Source organism: Ammospiza caudacuta, chromosome 1 (genome assembly GCF_027887145.1).
Source record: "Ammospiza caudacuta isolate bAmmCau1 chromosome 1, bAmmCau1.pri, whole genome shotgun sequence".
Classification (NCBI taxonomy): Eukaryota; Metazoa; Chordata; class Aves; order Passeriformes; family Passerellidae; genus Ammospiza; species Ammospiza caudacuta.
The window spans coordinates 65,723,412-65,746,539 of NC_080593.1; the positions used below are offsets into that span (position 1 = coordinate 65,723,412).

The 23,128-nt window shown below is 43.3% G+C and overlaps 1 protein-coding gene across 1 annotated transcript in view; it reads left to right on the top strand.

Annotated features, from left to right (window-relative positions):
* The window catches only part of GMPR (guanosine monophosphate reductase), a 43,215-nt gene that overhangs the window by 9,492 nt on the left and 10,595 nt on the right, over positions 1–23,128 (top strand). Inside the window, exons 5-8 of the mRNA XM_058819261.1 lie at positions 5,622–5,703; positions 8,043–8,149; positions 13,652–13,694; positions 19,789–19,948. Coding sequence (XP_058675244.1) covers positions 5,622–5,703; positions 8,043–8,149; positions 13,652–13,694; positions 19,789–19,948 — 392 coding nt within the window. The remainder of the gene's footprint in view (positions 1–5,621; positions 5,704–8,042; positions 8,150–13,651; positions 13,695–19,788; positions 19,949–23,128) is intronic.

Below are 23,128 nucleotides of genomic sequence, written 5' to 3' on the forward strand. Positions count from 1 at the left end.
ACATAACAGTAACCCAACCCTGGATCTCGGGGAATGTGTGTTCCCAGGGGCCACGTAATGGGTTCAGCGCTGAGGCTGAAAGGGGATGTGCAAAGCAACTGTGGTTAATGTTGTGCTCTCTGTGGCCAATACTCCCCTGCAAACCAAGGATGTCTCTTGTGTAACAACCTTTCAAATCCATGTTTCTGTCTTTTTAAATATTTGCTTTTATAAACACATTGCCTTATTTTCTTCTGCCTGATTCTGACACAAGGTTTTCTCACTTTTGCATTTTGTAGTAATTTACAAAGATCAGTTTCTCCATGGAACACCAAAGGTAGAGAGGACAAACGGGCACAAAAGTACAACATGACTTGTCTTAAATCACTCATCAGGTTGGGAATGGGGGAAGAAAGCATATTTAAGTCTTCTGAGTGTCCCACAAGTGCCTCCCAGAACCAGGAAGATCCTGAGGAGGGTCACCCATTGGGTTTTTTGCTATTGTGCAGCATTATGTGCATCAATTATGCTTGCTTGCTCAAGTCTAAAGAAAACCTTTAGTCAGCATTCATGATGGAGGATCAGAGCCTTTATATTACAGGTTGCATAGTCCTTATTGATTAGTTGGATTGAAGACTTTAGGGTTATTCTGTCACTCTGAAAATCTGTTTACAAGCTAAGTTGTCTTTGTCTGCAAGCTTTGCCAAGTTTTTATCCTGAATTTTTATTTTCATGCTATTCCTCTGTTCCCTGTAGAAGAGCAACCCTGAGGGGAGCAGGGAGTGTGGCAGGAAGAAGACTGAGGCAGGAGCACACTTGGAGATACAGTAGCACCCACAAGATGTGGATCAGAGAGGGAGACAAGCGGAATTGCAAAGCAGAAGCAGAGGGAAACAGCAGGAGCCAGAAATTGTTGCTCCTCCTTGGAGTCAGTAGCAGAACTTTTCTGGGCCTTGGAGGCAGAATGGAGGCAGGATTCAGTCAGAGAAAGCCGTGCAGACTACTCCCAGTTCAGCCCTGGAACACACACCAGAGTAAATGCAATCGTGGCATGTCTACTCTACCAGGGCTGGCATCTGAGAGCAGGGGCCAGGCAGGATCCCAGGATAGGAGTGAGAGATGCTGCTGAGCCTGCCTCAGGTGAGACACAGTACTGAGTGCAAGCACCCACTGAGTGTGGCTCAGCCTTGCAAAGGGCATCTCCATCTCTCATGGTTAAGCACCCCTTACTTTCGTGGGTGGGAAGTGTCCTTTGGCCATCTTCCTGATAATGTGGAGGCACAGACTGTGCTTTCCTCTAGGATACAAGAAGAAAGTTTGAGAACTGTTGTCATAGACACTTCTCCCCAGCTAGATCCATTGCCATTTGCCAGCAGCTTTCAATCAGTGCAGCAGTGTTCCTGTCTTAGGCAGTATGAGTTGATATTTATAGCAGGCTTTCATGAGGCACAGTATCAAATGCCTGACTGAAATTCAGAGGCACTGCCCTATGTGTTCACTAATTTTGTATCTCTGTCAGAGAAGCTGTAGTCTTTATAATCCTGTTAGGTAAAATCTTGATCTCAATAAAGTCAGTAGGGAAATTCCTTTGACTTTTCTGAGGCCGGGATTTTCCTCAGGACTGACCCACAGTTCAGTCATCCTGGATAGTGCTGGAATGACCCTGGCTGGCATTCACTTGGGACCCCATACTGAGTGATGCACATCACAATACTTGCACCAATTGCTTTGTTCCCTGACTACTTGTGTAAACACATGACAAAGTGTATTGCCTGTAGTGACTTCACAGTGTATGTTCCAATTGTGTTCTATTCTTTCAGCTAATTTTAAGAGGGTTTAATTTCTGTAGTCTCAGTCTTTCTATATTGATCTTTTCAGATTTTTTTTTTAAGTTGAAGTATTCTGGCTTTGCTGTACCAGTGGGGACTTCAAAAGCCCTTTTGCCTCAATTCAGCTGTCATACTGGTATGAGTGGTAAGGCAAGCATTGGTTTCAGTAAAGCAGAGTTCAGAGTTCAGAAGAGACCACTGATTTCCTTTCAGCGGTCATACTGGGGTCTCTTCACATACAGCTAACTGTGCCTCTCTCATAGTGGTTTTTTTTGTACTCTCTGAGGTCTGCAAAAGGTACCTCAAAGAAGCAAGCCTCTCATTGGCAGGTTGAAGTCTGCTATGTAGAGTTCCACGTCTTCCTTGAAAATTTGTAAAGGATCTGCAGATTCAGAAGCACAGAATGCATGTGTGTACATGCATTCCAGGAAAAAATGTATGCTGGGGACATAAGTGCTTTTCCCTGCTAGGATGAGCATTTTCAACCACCATATGCAGTTCCAACATTTTCTAGCAGTAACTTAACAGTAAACGTCTGGTTAACATTTCTGAAGAGACAGTTTGACAACCCTCTATGCTCTGCTAATAAGAAGACACTGCTGTTTAAGTTAAATACATATTTTACCCCAAATCTCATGCAACTACTGACTTGAATACCTGCTCCTTCCTATTTATGAATCTTTTTAATGTGCTCCAGTGTTTCACCAGGTTGTACTGTGGTGTGTGTCATACAGCACAGGTGGTCATCTGCCTTCCAGAGGTAAACTGTTTCCTTGATGTCCTAAGGGGCACACTCTCCATCACCCCATCTTGGAATGAACAGCACTTAGTATAACAAATTACCCATGAGCAGAAAGGAAGCAGCACTTAGCTGAAGCACTGTACCTATTATATACTCTTTATTTCCTGATTTTTCTATTTTATTTTATTTTTAATCAATATCATGCTCTTTTGAGCAGATTTAAGTGGTCCTGTATCATACACCACAAATTGCTGCTTGATATTCTCATTATTTTTCTAAGTGCTTCAGGTGGCTTGTCAGCTGTTTCAAGCTAATAAAAGGAGGAAGCAAAATTCAGTAAAAATAAATAAATAGTGAAATAGGAGTCAGAAATCAGTAAGTGGAGAACAGGTCTTGCCCAGTATTCCCTGGGTACCCTTCTGCTGACTTCAGCAATAGTTACATTTGAATAAAAGCTGTACTAAGTAAGGACTTTAGAATGTGCCTCCTTCTCTGCCCCTATCAGTGCTGCTACAAACACTTAAGTCCTGCAGTATCATTATGTAAGAAATTTCTGAACATCTCTAGATCCAAGTTCAGATCTCTAGAAATGAATAGCCTGTCCTTAGTACAAGTGCAAAACAGGTTATGTGGAAAACAGGAAGTTTCTCTTGTGCAGTTTTCCTGGTTAGGAATGTTCTGTAGACATGAGACAAGCCACAGAGCTGAGATACAAACCAAGCTTGGTTTGTAATTGTCTAAGAGTACTGAAGGAGCTAGGAAATGTTGGAGCAGGACCCCTCTCATCACCTATCAAAGGTCTTGGGAGTGTGGGGAGGATCCTATTGACAGAAGGTGAAACAGTGTTATTCCAGTTTACAGGAGGAATGTGAGGGAAGACCTGGGAAACTAAACACAAAGGCATGGGGCATTGGCCACCTCTGTAGGAAGCCTGTTCCAGGGTTTGTCCACCCTCTCACTGAAGAACTGATTATTCATGTCAGGTCTGAACCTCCGTGAGGGACACAGCTTTGAGCATTCATATGCATCCTGTCCCTGGATCCCAGGGAGAACTCAGCACTCCCTCTCCACCTGCCCTCCTCAGGAAGCTGTAGTGAGCAGTGAGGTCACCCCTTGGCCACCTTCTCTCCAAACTAGATGGGCCCAGTGCCTTGGCCACTCCCCACAGTATCTGCCTTTCAGTCACATCACCAGCTTTCCTACCTTCTTCTGACACATTCAAAGATTTTCATATCCTTCTCAAATTGTGGGCTGCAATTTATGGGATTACATTCCTGTACAATGTTCCCTCAGAGTATGGGAATGCAGTTAGTACAGCTGTAGTGAGTCAGTTCAGTGTGTGCTATGTCAGCATTCATTTGCTTTGTGCAGCCCTTTGCAGAGAGGAAGGCATGGTCTGAAAATGCGCTGGCTAACAGTTTGTTTTCAAATGTAACTCAAAGCATAGGTTTTAGCTCATAAATCTCCTTTGAATAGGATTCAAATGTCATTTGAAATCCTTGCTCTTTGAAGACTGTCTTTTCCCTGAAAATCATCTGAACAGAGGACACTGACTGCTGATCCATCAGATGCACAGTTGGAACACATGCAAGGGCCTGTCTTGTCACACTGAGCTTGCATCAAAATGTTTCTTTAAATGAATAGAAATAGACTGGCAGGTCTCTGCACTTACTGCACCAGTTTTGCAAGCCAATTACCAAGTGTGTGCTCAAAGGTTGTTTTGTAGTTTTTTTTAATTAAAAGTATCAGTAATTTAATCACACTGGCATTCTTTGCATTCACAGCATCCATGAACCAGAAAAATCTGTATCTCATGGTTACTACAGGCCACATACCAAGCCAAGGTTCTGGCAGAAGAGGGTCCCCACTTCAATAAACCACATGTGGAAAACATTACTCTAGGAATAGGTAGCACAGTGTCAGGGGAAGCTCTGCAAGTTTCTGCTACAGTTTGGAATAGGTAAATGTTCCTGGAGGCATGAGTAGATCACAAGGTGACTGTGAGCCACCAGTGTGACACAGGCAAAGGCATTCTTCTGTGTCAGGCAAGATATTTCCATAGGAAAGGAAAAAGCCTTTGTGCAAAGCCTTGCTGAGAACTCACCTGTACCACTGTGGATAGTTCTCATTCCTCAGGTTCAAGAAAGATCTGTCTGGTATGACTTCAAGGAAGTCTGGTATAAGGCGAACAAAGATTGAGCAATTGATTGGGGATGTGGAGAGCCAATAGAAGAAGTTTTCTAGAAGAAGCAAGACAAAGGCTAAGAGAGCTGTCTTCACTTTCAGAAAATATAACCATGTAGGCAAAAGGAGGAAAAGACCTGTTGAAGTGCAAGAAAAAATACAGTAAAGAACACAAACCAATTCAGAATTTCTGTCAAAGAAGATGTTACCATAAACAGCATGCTCTCTATATCTCTGCAAAGGGCATGCAGAGGGAACCAAGCCCCTGTTTTTAACCAGTGGCATCACCACAACAAAATGTGTGTATATGGTGTGAATGCTCAGATTTATATCGTCTGTATATACATACCAATTTTTGCACTAATGCACAAAAATTAGAACAATAGTACCTTCCTTTCAGTGGGCAAAATACTGAATCCTAAAGAAAAAATTTATTTTTCAGCATTTTAAACAAGATCTGAACTTCTTCCTGCAAAGCGAGTTAGGCAAAAGGCATGGAGGTCTCTAGGCTGTTCTGGAGAGACAGGTAGGGCAGGAGAGGTGAAGGAGTTCACTGTATATAAGAGAGAAGAATAGCCCCTGTGGTTAGGGATGATGTGGTTGAGAGCCTCTGGGTGAGGATTGGGGTGATGGATGACAAAGCAGATCTGATGGAATGGTAAGGATCAGGGTTTACTGGACTACTTGTTAAATTCATTTGACTCGAGAATTTACCTGGTTTAGTCTTGGTGGCATGTCCAAGGAACAGTATGATGAACTATATTCTTCCGTACTCTGCATAGTTCAACTTCTAAAAGCTCTGGTTCAAACTTTGCATTATAATTTTTAGTCTTTACTGCAGTAGTCTTGAAATCTCCTGTACCTGTGATACTGTTCTTTCTTTCTAGGCAGGCAATGTGGTGACGGGAGAGATGGTAGAAGAACTTATTATTTCTGGAGCAGATATTATTAAAGTGGGTATTGGACCAGGTAAGTCAAATGAAGGTGGCTTTTGGTATTGTTAGTAGAGGATAGACGAGTTGTCCAGATGGAACAAGTATATAATGATGTTTCCTTGCCTGTTCGAATGCCAAGACTCACTCAGGTCAATAAAGTACCAGTGAACTTGCACACAGTGCATTTAAGAAATTTACATACTGGGTGCCAGTGTTTCATTCTGAACAGTGTTGCATATTGCACCTCCAGTCAGTGAAGATAGTTGGTTTTCGAAGCACTGGGCTGCCTGAGTTCTTGACATTACCACGGATAACATGTGTTCTGTCTGGGAACACTTTTCTAGCCTGCTGAAAAGAGGATGAGTCATCCGAGCTAAAGCTCAAAGGATGCTGTGTCTAGGTGTCCACCTCTATCAAGGAAAGATGTGTTTCTGAGTAGCTTTATGATTTGTGTTGTGTGAAGCTGAAGTTATCCCTGTCAATGTCTTCAAAAATGAAATGGTGTTAATTGTGAAATATAGATAACTTTGCCTCTACCTGTTACTATTGCCTGAGAGCTAAAATTTACATTAATGTACTTACATGCTATCTATCACTCTAACATTTCCATGGATAAACAAGAGAACCCTGACCTTCTTACAGTGTTTTCCCTATCTTCCCTTCCCTAATGTTGTTTGGCATACACTGCTGTAATCTTTCTTTTTTTTTTTTCCCCTTCCTTGTGCCTTCCTTCACATGTTCCTTCTTTTGCTGTTTTCTTCTTAGACTGCAGCTGGAGTCACCATATGTGGGCTAGATTTTAAAGTGGCTAACACAAATGCCACTGACAATATAGCTGTGATCATCCAGTGCAGTGCAGGCAGATTGTTTACTCTGCAGTGCCAGATAGTTATGGTCCATGAATGGATAACTGGAGCAGAGAAAATAATGTAATAAACCTTGCAGTTGTTCCCAGGAAGATATCAAACAATAAATAGTGCAAAATACATGAAGAATCAACAACAGAGATTTCATGGTGTAATTGTCATGGGCAAATTCAGATTTAAAAGAAGAATAATTATAGTTTGTAGCCTCAAACATGGAAATGCGGGTAAATGCTGTACAGTCCTCCCTGGAGATGTTCCTGAACAGATCTGTACAAGTTGACCATGCAAACCCACAAGTAATGAATGTTTCTCCCTCAGGTCTTGAAGCTCTTTTCCAGATAATGATCTATCATGTTATTATAAAGCATTACATACACTATGCAGTACAAGCCCTGTGGAAATTATATTTTTTCCCTATTTAATTAAAGCTAACTTTCTTACTATTTTTCAAGAATTCGTCTCAGTGTTTTCACTTTGTCAGTTCTTTGAAGGATCTTTGGTAACTTTTGCTTTACTGGTAGCTTGAGTATACCTGGATATCAGCTGAGTGAAGGGATTCATATTTCACTGCATTTTGGTTTAGAATCTGTTTTGAAATTCTCGTTATCATGTGGACCTTTTAGGTCTGTATCCTAAATTATAGAACCTAGACTGGCAAAAAGTACTCCTCCTTTTGACTCTTAATTTGAGGGAACAAAATAGAGAAGGTATTCCAAAAGATCCATGTTGCTATGTTGAACTGTAAGTAAATTGGTTTATATATACATATGTCAAATATGTTATATATAGATAGATATATACAGATAGATACATAACTTTATTTTTATCTATATGTACATGCATGCACAATGTATGGATATAAATAATATAGTTCAATGAGTAGATATAGTTCCTATATTTCCCTTGTTGTTGTACTGTTCAGCTTTCAGATGATTACTTATCTCACTTTTTAAATGCTATATGCTGATTTTTTAATATTTCCCAAAATTGTCATCTGCCACATATTCCTGCCTTCAGTATTAAACAAAAGATGGGAAAATTGTTACCAAAAAAATCACAGATTTTACCATAGAATTGCTTCTTTAAACATGCAGAAAAGAGATAAAAAATACTTATTAGAAGAAATAGTCGGGTAATAAATGCTACTGCTGAGTCTCACAGGTTGTGATTCTGGTCCTTTTGCCCCTTCACTTCAGGCACCTCAGTCAGATTTGCTTCCCTGTGATGCAGTAATTCGCTCACTGACAAGCATTACTGATGGGAACTAAATTGGGACTGGCAGTGGAGAAGAAAGGGGGGACATGAGTCTCCTCAGCCACAGGTCCCATGAAGTGGCGTGAGAGCATTTCAGAATTCAAGTTCCTATGTGCTCCTTTTATCTGTGAGAAGCCAGCATTGGCAATAGAGACTTCTTGGGAGAACAGGAATGCTGATAGAAACACATTTTTTCTGTATCATTTCTGTCATCCTGATGAATTATGTATATTCCTCTCGTTCTCTTGTCTAGGTTCTGTGTGTACCACTCGGATTAAGACAGGGGTGGGCTATCCACAGCTAAGTGCTGTTATTGAGTGTGCAGACTCAGCACATGGCTTGAAAGGACATATCATCTCTGTAAGTAACTGTCACCCACTCTGATTCCCACTGTGCAAATCGCTGTGGAACAGGAGAATCAAACAGTCCAGTACCCTGCATGTTAAAGCCTGTCTTTCTGTCGTTCCCAGTTGACTCCTGTATTAGTTCCTAGGACAGTCAGTGGAGATTCAGATGTAAAAAAACAGCTCTCTAACATTTAAAAGATCTGGGTGCCTCGCTTCTGTTTTATTTTTCAAACTCTGCCTCTTCCTTTGTGGAGTAAGCTGTTATGTAAACAGAATAGGAAGCTTGGTAACGTTTTCACTATTGAAGCAAGCTGTAATTCCTATGAAAGACTTCTGTAGGGGTGGAATGTAAACATTGCTTTCCTCAGAGTGTGACTGAGGGGTAGGCAGGCAGGCATAGAGGGGAGTACAAGGGAAAATTATGTGAGCCCATCTGTGCCCTGGTTGGATTGATTCAGAGAGCATCCACACAAAGCACTCTGTGCAGGGGCAGGAGTGTTTGAGGTGACTGTTTTGAGCACAGCTAGCACGTGAGCCACTTATGTTCTCACTAAACTCGGGGGAAATAACAAGCCTGTGGAGGAAAAAAAGCATCTGTCTGTATTGCCTGCTAATGGCAGTTTCCACTCTTGTCAGCAAGACCAGATTCACCTCACAGAGAGAAAGTAAATTGGTAGTAAGCATGGCCCCAGACTGAGCTGGAGTGCAGCCTGCAGCACCCGAAGGTCCTGTGTGCTTGGGCATACACAGGCATGTCAGGCTGGCACAGCCTCTGCAGGCTGCCTGTGAGGCAGCTGCTCATGGGGAGGGCACAGGGGCTCACCTGTGTGCTATGCTCACAGCCAGCAGCCTCCCTCTGCCCCTCTAGGAGAGACCACACACTGGATTTTAGTTCTACTGCCAAGTGAAATCACTGGAAAGCCCTGGTTTCTTTGACCCTGTTGGGACTAGTATCCATGGGAGGAAGGAATGTTCTGTTGTGTTGTTGAGGAGGGAGGTGAGAGGAAAACAAACTGATTGGGGGTGGGCAAAGGGTTTGACTGGATCTCTTGGAGTATGATGGAGCAGGAATATGTGTTACAGTCAGATTTCTCTTGCTCTTTATTGTTAATGAATGTGCAGTCTCTCCTCTCTATGGCTCCTCTATGTGACTTTTGCAGAAAAAAAAAGAAGCAGTCTGTGATTTCTATGACTTGGGCAGTATTGCAAATGTTTCTGTCTATAACAGACAGTAGAATGTGTGCAATAGAGCATGAACACCTCACTCATTACTGTGAAGGCTGCCTAAGTATAGTTGTCATCCTGGCAGTGGTGCTCAGAGACCCATCCTAGTTTTGCAATAATAATTTTCTGCTAGCAGCCCTCAGAAGAATGCTGTTATCCTGATTTTACAAGAAAACAGGGAGTCTGTATTCAGACTGTTGAAAAATTAGATGGTTCTGTACTGTATTTCCTTTCCTGCTTTGGGAATGGATCAGTTCTTGACTTGCTCAGGTTTCAGTGATCCCACACCTATCAGCCCCCATTGGGGGAATGCAGGAAGGCAATTTGATACCTGTCTGCTACCAACATCTGGGCCAAGAGAAATACTTTCAGCTGCAGCTCACATCACTTCAGCTGCAGCTCGCATCACTTCAGCTCAACTCTGTCACCTAATCTAAGGAGAGTAAAGCAAGGGTAAGGACATTATGCCTGAATTCTGGAGCATTCAGATGGATATTGGTGTATTTATTAGGGAAAGAAAAGGTTGGACTGCATGGGTGTTGCCAGAGCTCTGGCAAGAATATCATGGAAGAGAGGTACCCTCATGACAGAAAAACACCATATGGCAGCAATTCTAAGTATAGAATTGGGTCTGGTGGCAACAAGTATACATGGCATCCCTCAAAATGTCTCACTGCTGTCTTTCTGCGGATTGAAGAAGGGGCACACCCTACCTGAGCCAAAAAAATCCCTACAGGCAGAGTATTACCGCAGCTATCTATGTCAATTCCCCAGGAGAGAATGTGTCCAGCAGTTTTTGTCATGTTGATATGAAAGCAACAGGAAGGATGTGAAGAGATTCAAAGCCTAACAGCTAGGTTCATGTGGATTGTAGCTAGTGGTGTGATATGGGTTAGTCCCTTGGGGTACTTTCTTGTATCCACTTCTGTCTTGTCCAGTACATTCATCAAATTAACTCCCCTGTCTTGTTATGTTGGTATAATTTCCATATGAAGAAAAAGAAGTCTCGCTCTCAGAATGAGGAAGTGATGGTGCTGAGCACAGTAAAGGCACTGCAGAGAGCACAGCACGACTGAACCCTGATCTTCAGGAGCTCTGCTAGGATGGGACCACAAACTGGGATTTTAAACATTCCTATTACTGAAGTTATCATGTATGATTTTTGGAACTGATTCGTTGACAAGGAAAGTGACAATTTTCAGGCAAACATGATAGTCCAAGTGAACACCTGGTGTCTGTCTAGTCATTACACAGAGAAGTAGGAGGTAAAATTGCACCAGTTACTTTCTTCATGCTAAATTATCTGTAAGACTAAAAGCTCACCTCAGAAATGAATCTTTCATGACTCACTGAAAGCAGAGAGGAAACCCTCCGTGAGATACAGGCATGGTTTCTGTCCCGTGCTGTTTGTCTGGGAGCCACTAGTCTCAGTTTTCATTCTTGCTAATCCATTGGCCTTGAGAAAGTGCTGCAGTGAGTTACAGTGGAGGGGGCCTGCTGGAGATGTTTCTTCTAGGTCAGAGGCAGTCACATATTCTAGTAAGCCAGCAATGTGGGGAATGGAAAGCAGCCCTGCATGTGTCCTCTCTCATGTGGGTGTCATTTGACAGAGATCCCTGTTTCCCCTTCTTCCTGCCTGGGTGATAGGTCACCAGCATTCAGTGAAAGAAATGACTAAGGGTTTCTTCACCCAGCTACTGCCATACTGTCCTTTTTTCCACACAGAAACACACCCAGTATATGTAGTTCAGAATGAAGCGTCATATGTACTGTTTTTACTGCTGTATATGCCACATACATTATATATCTTCTGCATAATAAATAGGTATCTGTTTGTTGATACCAGCAAATAGATAGCTACAGTGCTTTGTAGAAAGCACTGGTTATGCAGTTTATAATAAAGGTTGCTTGAAACATAAATCATACTTATAAACTCATTATAAATTGCTTATAATACTAAATGTTCAACCAGTGTATACTGATTTTCCATGCTGTATTTTTTTTCTTACTTTGGCTAAATTTTGTGGCTTATCTATCAGGAGAACAAGACTGGGGACAAAAACATTACTTCAGCCACATTAAAGTAATTCTGTTGGGAAAGCTGCTTTCCCCTGCCCTTCTTCCTAGCACCCACTTGGCTCAGAATCGTGCTGTCTACAGGTCCCGTGACCATAACCCTTTTCATTAGTCTTGCTTTGGTGTTATGCCAGTTCTCCTGAATTCAGAGGCAGATTTTTACACATAAGTTTGCCCAGGGTTCTGAGGTAGAAGCTGAGCCTGCAGCAAACTCTATAACTGAAGCCCAGCCATCTACAAGTCATTTTGAACCCAGACCCAGGGCCCTGTTGGAATAAGCTGAATTTCAAGGGTTAGCTTCCAAGGCAATGCAGCAGCAGAAGAGTCTTACTTTGTAGACAGAGTGCCTGTTTTTTCACAAGGAATGAAGTGCTTTACTGCATATAGCTTTATTATATAGCATCTTCTGACATAACTGCTTAGTATGCTCCCTTTCTGTTTCCCTTTCTGTGAATCACTGAATTTACCTGCTTATCTGAAGTAACTGAAGACATCTCATCTACAGATACAGAAGGGTTGTAATTCATCATTGTCAGTTACTTTTATCTTAAATGGTAACCGATGAGCTTTTAAGTCTCTTAAGCTGCTCAGCATTTTGTAATTTGGTAACATTCAAAGTGATATTTTTTGAAGCTGGTGATTAATGGTTACACAGTAAGCCCCCCCCCCCATCTTCACGGCACCTTTGAAAGCATAAAACCTTCATCACTGCCACTACTGGGTTTGTTACAAAAGCCAGATACTGAGCCACCCAAAAACAACTGACTACAACCCACCTACCAGAGAGCATTCAAAGCCAATGTCTCTCAGGTAGTAAGAGTCCTAAAGCTATTCTTTAAAGATTATAAGATTATTAGACTCATCTTTCTACCATGGCTCTTCCTCCCCTGACACATGCACATGCACTCACACCCTCCTCCAGGCTATGACAGACTTGTTAAAGGGAAAGAATTGCACAAGCAGAGCCATTAAAAGGAGAGAGAGATTCAGCTGTCAGCCCAGCACTCATTCCTGGAGCTGACAGCAAGGGTGTCTAAGCTCAACAAAAGGCATAATGTGCTAGAGGTTATCAGCAAATGGAATAAAAGCCTTTAAAGTTCTACCAGGCACTGTTTGCAGTGGGGTGCCCTTTGAAAAGCCACTCACTTTTGGATCCACCTGCTCGGTTTGTGTCTGAATCCTTTTCTGGGCACACAGAGTTTCTAACCCAGAGCCCTGCTGGCAGCTGCCCATCAAAGGCAGCTCTGATACGGCTGATGGAGGGGGTGTCTGGCTGTGCTTGGCCGCAGGTCACGCACAGCCACGCGGTTCTGCCAACAGGGAGGTGAAACAGCATGAGGTAACTGGCCACTCTGGGGGTAGCTTCAAAAGCAACAAAGATGTTGGCAGTCTGCAGTGGATCCAGATCATCAAAGGAGTGAGGAGCTCTCCTGGTACAATGACTAAAGGATCTTTCATCTGGTGCTCGGACTTTTACAAATCCTAAAGAACCATAGCACATGATGAGCTCTGCTGTGTGCCATTCCTTTTTTACAGATCTGTCTCACATACACAACCTCCCTCCCCTCAGCTGAACCCCCTTCATTGCACTGAAACTGAAATGTGTAGGTCTAAAATGCTAAAGGTCCAGAGCGCTGTTGCTTCCTTACCAAGACCATAGCATACAGTAAGGAGTAGGATGAGAGGCTCATTTTCACTTAACCAAAAATTGTATTAACTAGGTTTGTTAGAGATTATCAGATAAAAATCCAACATAACTGATGATATATTCCCTCTTCCCTCCCACTGTGGCCTTTTAATATATTGTAAACTGCTGAGAAATTGTTTTTAAATGTCTTTGGGGCTTAAGGTAGAGGCTTGTGGTACCTCTGCTTCACACAGCCTTACATTAAAATGGCAGGGGATGATTCAGATTGTCAGAGGAGGTTTTGTTTTCTGGTTTCTGGGATTTGGAAGCTTGCAGTCAGGAATTTGCATTGCTGCTGTTACCAGTGGTATTATCAGTAGACTGTACAGTAGAGTAGGTGAGCCTCAAGGAGGTAAGCAGTGGAAAGGATTATTTGGATTCTGTTAAAATGTAGCCAAGATGATACATCCCAAGTGCACGGTCAGCTCTCTTGACATGCTGTTCCTGAGCAGGGGCCACAGCGCTGCAGTGCTCACTGGGTCCCTGAGTGACCTCGTTGCCACTCACTGTTGTTTTTTCTTTGTGCAGGACGGAGGATGCAACTGCCCAGGAGATGTCGCCAAAGCGTTTGGTAAGAGCTGTGTATTGTGACACCCCCACGTGTCTCCAGCGCCCCTGGCAGCAGGGATGCAGGAATCGGTGTGACCCTGAATGCGTAATCAATTAGCCGGAGGTTAAATTAGTCCCTGTAGCTGACTCCAGTGAAATTAATGCACCAGGCATGAATTTGCTCTTTGGAACAGACAGTCCAAATTCTGCAGTGCAAAACATAGAGTGGTCAAAGTGATATTTAGAAATTATCTGCCAGGTGTGGTTGAGATACACCTGCTGTGAGAGTATGAAGAAAACTCGTAAGAGTTTCTTCTGAGTAGGGTTCAGAGATGCCTGTAACGTTGCCAGATCTGGCTGATTTGAGCCCTGAGTGGAAGAAGAGCTGGTGCAATGCATGCTGGACAGAAGAGCAAAACAAAAAGGCAGGCCAGATCCCTGGAGATGTTCTTGGGATTAACTGTCCACTTGAAGACATGAGATTTTATTTATACTGTATCCCCTAGAGCTAGGCAGATGTCTGAAACATCTAAGTTAATAATTACCAGATTTTGCTTTCATGTAAGTTCAGTGAATTGCACCAGCTCTTGATGATAGAATAGAGCATTTAATCTGTGGGTATGGTCTGTTGGGCATGAGAGTTACGTTGGTATGGGGGGGTCAAAATCATCATTGTCACTTAGCCATAACCTTGTTCAGCAGCACATGGGATTCAGGCACGAAATGCATCCTGAGATGACAAGGCATTTTAAAGGTACTCTCCCACCTCCCAAAAGGCCAGACTCTTTGGAGGTGTCAAGTAGGGTAATGCCTGGAATACAGTGGGACAGCAGAGTCTCTCATGGGATTTCAGGGTGGTATGAAAACAACATTATGATGCAGAATGTCTGCTTTGCAGGAAGCTTTGCAAATATGGAAAGTAGAGGCAGGCCTAAACTCAGATTGCAGATTTGCCAAGAAAAACTCTAGGCCTGGAACTCAACTCCTGGAAAGGTTGAAACCAAAATCTGTCTTCTAAGTTTGCAGACAGCTCCAGTTTTGAGACAGATCACATCACAAGGAAGACTTAATTAGAGAATTCTAAGGACAGCTGTGGAGTGATTGCTACCGGCAAGGAATGTGCTTGGTCATAGGATTTCATATAACCCTTTTGTTGCCGAGTGGTGATGTGATGCAGATACTTCAGTTGGGTGATTCCAACATAGCTGAGCAGCAGCATCCACCCTCTTAGACAGGATTGTGGTAAAAAAATGCCCAACCTCTCCTCAGTCCTCACTCTGACATGGTGCCTGCAGTGAGGTCTTTATTCTGCCTTTCTCTGGCTTCACAGCTCACCAAGTTCTTACTGGTGGTGTGGTCCTTGGGAGCTTGTGAACTGAAACTGTGACTTCACTGTATTCCCAGCTGTCTGCATAGAAACCTGGCCTGTGGGAAAGGTCTTTCTTCAGCAAGAGCATTTCCAGAAGCTAGAACAACAGGGAGCAACTTCACAGTGTTTCAAATGTTTTTCTTTGTAGTGTTTATTACAAGTCTGAAAGATGCCTGTAGTCTCTTTGGACTAACTGAACCTGAACCTGCTTGAAACCTGTGAAGAGACAGTTTTTGGCTTTGCTGTTCATCAAGAGGTGCTGGGATTCCCAGTGGTACATGTCTGAAGGCTGCCACAGGATTATCCCTTGGACAGAGAAGCATCATAAAAGCTGACATTTTCCAGGCAGTAATTGTACTCTTGATGGTAACCCAGACAGATCAGTGTGACTGTGTGTCACAGCTACAGAGCTGGAAATGATGGAGATGACCCTGAGGCAATAAACTTACTGTATCTGGTTATGTACACTTGACATAGACACACTGTGAACATCTGACAAGCTGGACCCAGATGTGCCTTTGTCAAAGGTATGTGGCAAAATAAGCTTTGAGATAACATTGTTACTATCAGTGTTTATTGAATGCTACTGAAGTGGTTGGCTATCTGAACCTCTTAGAGCGCAGCCACCATGCCCAACATTTACAAGTCAAAGCCTTGATACTGAATTGTCAGGCACAGACCTCTGTGCTTGAGTTACATGAATATATTGGATAGCAAAGACCAGGTGATGGAACACCCAGACCTACAGTGTCATCTAGGGATGAAGGCCTGAACAAAGCATGGACAATAGACAAGAAGAGGACTTTGGTGAAAGTAATTGTGCTGTCTCTTTCTGGTGGATCACTGTAAAATCTTCATGGGATGGGATGATTCCCTATAAAGGAGTGACAGAGCATCTATTTGAATTATGGGAAGTATGAGGGAATCCCAGATGTGAAGACAAGCACTGGAAAATGGCTAAAGGTGTGACTGGAGCAGCCAAGTTCATGGAAACACAAGGAGTAGATTGGATTAAGTGAGAGAATTGTGAAGAACCAAGAAACAGATGTTGAGAAGCTTTAAGGTGCACCTGTGACTTGGTGTCAGGACTCAGAGGCAGATAGGGCATTTTGACAGGGGAGACAAGGTAGAAGCTTATTTAAAGCTGCAAGGAACTGGGAAGCACTGAAGATGAGGAACAGAAATGCTGGGAGAAACATACTTTGGGAGAGACTGCTGTAGTTCTGGAGCTGTTGGATGGGAACCTGCTATGCATTTGGTAAACTGAATGAAAAAGATGAAGGTTGATAGGAAAGGAAAGAGCTGTTTTGATGCAGGAATGAGAGAAAGCATTAAAGAAATTTATGCTGGGCTCTCAGATGGTTCATACAGCTGAACCCTTGGAAAGGCTGATAACATGAGCACATTTCTCAGAATGCTCCAGGGAGGCACTACTGTCTCCTTTTTTAATGATGAGAAGTCAGAGCACAGAAATACTAAGTTCAATTGCCTGAGGTCACATATATTTTTCTGACACAGCCAAGAAAGAATGTGCCTTTTGAATCCTATGCCAGCATCTTTAACACATTACTGCTGTTCCTTACAGCAGTGGTGAGAAGAGATGCAGGAGCAGGGAAGGAAAAGGAAGGAAAAATCATATGGAAAAGTCAACTGGGGACATAGGCTAGTTCCAGATTATACTGGATCACACTGGTTTTTTCTCCCGTTTTCAACAGCTGTGTGTGTACCTACTGCTGCAAAAGCTTCCTGGCTCAGCTGGAGCACAGGTGAATGTTAATTCCAGGCTAAGCTCTGGTCCAGGCAAACTGAGGCTGCATCTGCCTGGAGGGCTGCCCAGCTCACAAATCCAGGCCGACTCCAGCTGAATTTGTGCAGAGCCAATCTGGTTATCAGTGACTTGTATAATCAGGCATACAAAAGACATCTGAGGGACTCTATCCAGATCCGGCAGAACTGTGTGAGTGCTGCAAGCTCAGGCTGGCGTCAGCACTGCTATTCTGTAATGGCTTGAAAGAGAAGGCACTGTGAAATGTGAATGAGCAAAATCAGCCCAGATACAGCATGGGCCTCAAGGGGAAAGTCAGTGCACGAAAGTGGCATTGTGTAAAACCAGGACGAGTCTGGCCAGCTCTGACTGAGCTGCTGGGATGTTTGTGTGCAACATACCCCATCACATCCTGGGTTATCTAGGCAACAACCAGGTGTTTCCAGTCCTTTACAACCTAAAATAATGGCCATGCTGTCAATCTGTACTTGAAAACAAAAGACTGCAGATGGATGTTGAGAATATCACCAGTGCTTCTGGTGGTTATACAAGAAAAATGTGCGTAAGTTAAAGACCATGCTAAAAGCTGCAACCTCGTGGTAGGATATTAACTGATGGAAACATAATGGAACAGACTTGAAACTTTCAGATATGTTTGCAACACTGAAGCACATTGGAAGGTTCTTGAGAACATTGGAGAAGTATATTTAATATGGGCTTGTCATTTCTGGAGCAGCAGGGCTGCAAGCATGTGTCGATTCAATGTTTAGACGTGCTGCATCTGCTGTAACATAGCTCCTCTCTTCTGGAATAGCTTGATGAATTATGTTGTAGTTTGCAAAAGTTACTCAAGTTGGGTAAGTTTCAATCCTGTAATTCAAACATATTTGCTTCCCTCCCAAAAATAGGCAGCCAAAAGGAAAATAATAAATAGATACAGAAGTGCACAGGATCCAAAATTCTGTGACTTTGAAGTGTAGTTTTCATGTGCCTTTTGCATTATTAATTTGAAGGCTGTAAGACCCACAACCAAAAATGGCACTAGAATTGGGGATCAGGAGGTACTATTGACATGGCAGAATCCAGAATGTCTTTTGGCAGGCTTTTGACTTGTTAAAACACTCTTTGCAGCCTTGACCTCAAATCTGTCCCTCCTTCCTCATGTTTTCTTCCACCCACGAAGAAGACATTAGCTAGGTTTCCCAGGGTACTTGTTTTTTGAAAGATGGAGCAAGGTTGTACTAGGTAGCAACAGGAATTTGCCACCAGTAATTAAAATATGAGTATTCCCTTTGTTTTTGGCAAGCATGAGTTGAACCAAGAGTTTAAAACTCAGCCATCTGAAACAAGAAAGCTCAGGAGAAATCTGCCAGGCAGCTGACATGATAGGATACCTGAATGAGTGCCTGGCTATAAATATTGCTTGTGATGTGCTTTGCATAAGCTTCATTTTTAGTATCCCTTTACCATGGACACAGTGTTCCTTTCAAGCAGGCACCAGGCAAAGGGAGGTGAGGTCAGCAGAGCAGCTGGGTGCTCTGCCCCCAGGCGCTGCTGCCAGCTCTGCTCTTTGGCAAAGGGGTGGAGGGAGGAACTGGCACACTTCACTCTTGTCATGTGTTCTAAGATCAAAATATTCTCAACTTCAGGTTTGGTAGAAGCTGAGCAGATGTGATAGGGATTTCACTTACTTTTCAGATTTCAAGGTCTGGTGCTATTGTTGGGATAGTGACAGAGATCAGAGCAAATCCTAATGCCAGACTTACCTAGTCTGGGGTCTCCCCAGACTTCAGATTTGTTCTTAGGAGGATGGATGTAGTTCAAGCTCATGTGCTTTCTGTGAAGTGTGGTTTATAGCTCAGTTCTTCTGCCAGTTCTGGGAAGAAGCTGAGCAGAGGAGAGGCCTGTTCTGGCACATACACATTGAAGAAGCAGAGAGTATGAACAGGAAAATGCTTTGTTTCAGGGTTGGGTCACCACAGGCTCATAAAAGACTAAAGGCCGAACTTTTCCAAGCAAGACTCCTAGATATGCCAAAATATCAAAGGAGGAGCTGCTGGTGGAATAGTTCCAGCCCAGCTGGAAATACTGGAGATCACAGTAGAAAATTAAGAATGATTCCAAAAACCTTCTTCCTGATCTTACTCCCAGCAGAGCTGATTTCATGATTTACAAACCCAGAGGAGATAGACAGACTGAACAGTCATGATTGAGTATTCAGTGTTGCTATTCAGTATCTGGAACATATTTAGGAGTAGTAGCTATGGGTTAGACTTCTTTGTGGTGTGTGCTGAGAAGCATAGAACCCAGGAGTGATGGTTCTTGGACCAGAATTTTTAAACAGGAACCAAATGAGATGCATCCAGGTCTCTTTGACTAGGTATCATCCAGAACAACACTGAACACAGATGGGTGATGGACTTGAAAAATCATTATTTCAGTTAAAAATCTGAATCAATCATTTTATGTCATTGCTGGGAGGATTACATGACATCCATGAGTCTGCTTTCCTTCAGGGTACATTCCCATTCTCTACTTGTGGCCTAGAAGACTCTTGAAGTAGGAACCATCCACTTCTGTGTACAGCATTGAGCTGTACAGAGTTAACAGGTCCCAGCCCTGTGTTCAGGACTGTTGATTGCTGCAGTCACATTTAATAAGGAATTGTGCTCAGATACTATTATGAAGAGTTGAAACTGAATTTGAAAATAAAAGGCTGTGGGATAGAGTAGAATAATCTCTGTCTTTGTCATTGTAACAGAAAAGGGTTTTTTTCCATTTAAAGTACAAGAGAAATACAATTCAGCCTGTGTCAGTTCTAAAGTAAAGCTTTTCATCTAAGTTTGCTGTGACTATTACAGGAGGGGACTCTGTACTAAACTGTAAAATGCTGGCTATTTTTTCCAGAGATCCCTGTGCTCTTGCTTTGGCTTTCACCTTCTCTTTTCCCTGCTTTTTTATGTGTCCTTTTGCTGATCACAGGAGCTGGTGCTGACTTCGTCATGATTGGAGGAATGTTTGCAGGCCATGACCAGAGTGCTGGAGAAATTCTAGAAAGGAATGGCAAGAAGGTGAAACTATTCTATGGAATGAGCTCTGATACAGCCATGAAGAAGCATGCAGGAGGGGTTGCTGAATACAGGTATGAATTCCACACAGGAGCAATTGCAGTGAGCCCTCCATCCAGGAACTTTTGGAGCAGAATTGGGCAGAAGGAAACAGGCCTATGCTGCTGCTCCCATTGAAGCAGCTGTTGCCTACATTTACAACAGCAAATCTGAGGGAGGGATGACATCAGAGGGAGACAGGGAGAAAGAGCTGGGGTTTGCTGGCTGAGAGCAGTGATGTTTGCAGCTTTCAACTTGTTTGCAGCTGGTATGGTGTGCTGTCACTGCTGCACCAGTTGTGTGGTCTGGGAAGTCATTAGGCACTCTTCTGACATACTGCTCCCTCAGGATGTGTATGAACTAAATGCTGGAACATGACATAGCAGGCTGCAGTTTCTGTCCCTCTGCTTGTCCACATTGGGTGTCTTCTTGGTGTAGGGATTCCCAGCTGGCCCACAGGCTCCCTTCTGCTTGCAGAAGGTGGGTGCTGGTGAGCCGGTGAAGCTCAGCTGGGGTTTCCCCAGTACTGAGATGAGGACCAGGACTTCCAAAGCACTCAGACACCAGCAGCAGCTCTGGGACTCCCTTCTGCATTTTTTGGTCAGTCTTCATAGGCAGCAGAAGCCTATGTACAGTTTTTCCAGCCCTCTTTTGGTAACAGAGCATCAGAGTAGCCTCAAATAATGCAGAATGCAGAAGCTTCATTTTTGAGCTAACTCCTCAGGGGAGAGGTAAAGAAGACAGATTTTGCAAAGAAATTTGTTGTCCATTGCTGTTTTACTCTGGAAAGTGCTGACAATGTTGACTTCCTGGAAAAGCAGATGACATCAGAAAACCTCTGTCTTTTCTCTTTTGAGTGGCAGTCTTAGTCACTGCCCTTGGACAACATGGTTCTTACTTACTTCATTGGAGAATGACTCCTGTCTTACAGTGAACACTGGTTTATTGAGGGGTCCCTTTTGATTCTTCTCTGCTGGCATAGATTCAGGCTCTGGTCCCATCTGGTAAATTGCTGTTTGCAGGAGTCTCAGTACACCTGCACTTCCAGCCACACACTGGGGATTGATGGGTTTGTTGGCCTCATCTGCTACAACCACTCCAGGATACAAGTTTTTCCCAACGTGTCCTGCTGCTACCATGGGTAAGAGTTTCAGCTCTGTGAAGATGACAGCACAGAATGTAAAGCAGAATGGGATCCACAAAATGAAATGGAATTCATGCTTTGAAACAGAGATAAGCTGATAGATAGCAATCCCAGATGTCATGCTAGATAGAAGGATCTTTGATCCCACCTCCTGTTCTCCACCCCAGCATTGACTCCTGTGGTGGTTTTCCTCTGCACCATAAAATTGTGTATTTGTTCACATAGCACTTAGTGGAGTGCAAAGTGGTAAAACTTAGCCTCTGTCAGAGCATTTACAACCTAGATTGTGGCCTAGTTCGTGGCATCACAGAATCATTTGGGTTGGAAGGGACCTTTAAGGTTCATCTAGTCCAACATCCCCATAATGAGCAGGGGCATCTTCAATTAGATGAGTTTGCTCAGAACCCTGTCCAGCTTGGCCTAGAGTATTTCCAGGCATGGGACATCCACCAGGTCTCTGGGCAACCCATTCACTGTTTTTGCTTCCAAACACAACTGGCTTTTTGCAGAAGAAAGAGCTGCACGAGATGCCATCTGCATCTGAGACAAGCTGAAATAATACACCAGACAGATGTTGCATATCTCTGAGTTTTGATTCACTTTGGGTTCATATGCCACTGCCCAGAAGCCGTGCAGAGTCTGGGAGCTCTTTTTTCTTTTTTTGTGCCCTAGCAAGTCTACTTGTCATCAAATCTCAGAACAAACGGTCTGAGTGGACAGCACTAATAAGTGTCTCTTAGTATAAAAGTGGCAGCTGCCAGTTGCACAGTTGTGCTGGCAGCCTTTACCTGAATGATCATTTCCTTTCCTGTGCTACCCTGAGCTTGAGTCAGCTGGAGTGTGGGAAAGGCCTGATGCTGCTCAGGCCTGTGGTTATTGGCATTTCCCTGAGAGCCATCTCACTGAGCAGCCCAAATGTGCTGCCAGATCTCAGTACAGCACAGTCCTTAGGGACTGGCCCCCACAGAGCTGGTGAAAGATGCAGGAAGAGTTTGAGAAGGCTGGCTGTACCAAGAGGACAAAGGACTGAGGCAGCTCTTAAATTCTGTTCTACCTAATTAGGTGTGTGTGATCTGGCAACAAAATTTATTGCCAGCAGGCGAACTAATTGACACTGGTCCCTCTTAAAAATGAGATAAAGTGCAAATATCCCATCTTGTAGGAGCAAAGGTTATACAGAAAGGTGCTGTATTTGGCTCAGTCTAGATAGACCTTTTAAAGTCATTATGTGCAATGCTATACAAATTTGGCTTGATCCATAGCTGTATTTTGATTTGCATCCTTGATTTGAGAATTTCCTGGGGACCAGGTTCTGAGACTTTCTCAGCAGCAAGGGAGCAGGAGCACAATATGAAATTTTTAGTCTCTGTTGAAATACTACCTTTCTGTGCCACTAATAGGTAGCATAGGAGGAGTTTGCCAGTGTACTGCTAGATACAACAGCTCCAGACACTAAATCTGTGAGCCTTGGGTCTTTACTGGGGAAGTGCTGATACTCATCTTCACTCTGCAGCCATGACACTGACCTGGCTGCCTGTACCAGCCTTGGGCTCAGTCTTCCTTGGCCTGTCCCAGCATGAGTGTCACTGTGGTTTAAAAATAGCAGCTGCTAAATCCAGCATTGTAAATGTGCTGGGCATTGAAGGGGGATTTGAAACAGCACAAGGTTGCCCTTATAGTAAAAGTTACAGGAAGTTTAATCACTTCCTAGTTTAGCTGATGGCAAGCTTGAACCAAAAGGGTTCTTAGTCAGCATTTTAAATGCTGGATACCCCAAACTTGACCCAAACAGGTCAAGTCAGTGGGGCTCCTTTATATGCATTTAAAAAGCCCAGCTGTAAGTCTGTATTGGTGACCCAAATAAGCTGTTTTGTCTTTAAAAGAGCCTGAACACTCACAGTGTGTTATTGGAGCAGTGGGGAGCTCAGTGTGCTCAGTCCCCTGCAGAATCAGACTGCTTGTCATTTAACTTCATCTTCTCAAAATTCCACGTGTTGGCTGGAGAACCTGAGCCTGCAGCAGCTACATTAAAACTGACAGATAAGGTGAGATGGCTGTGGCAGGGAATAAA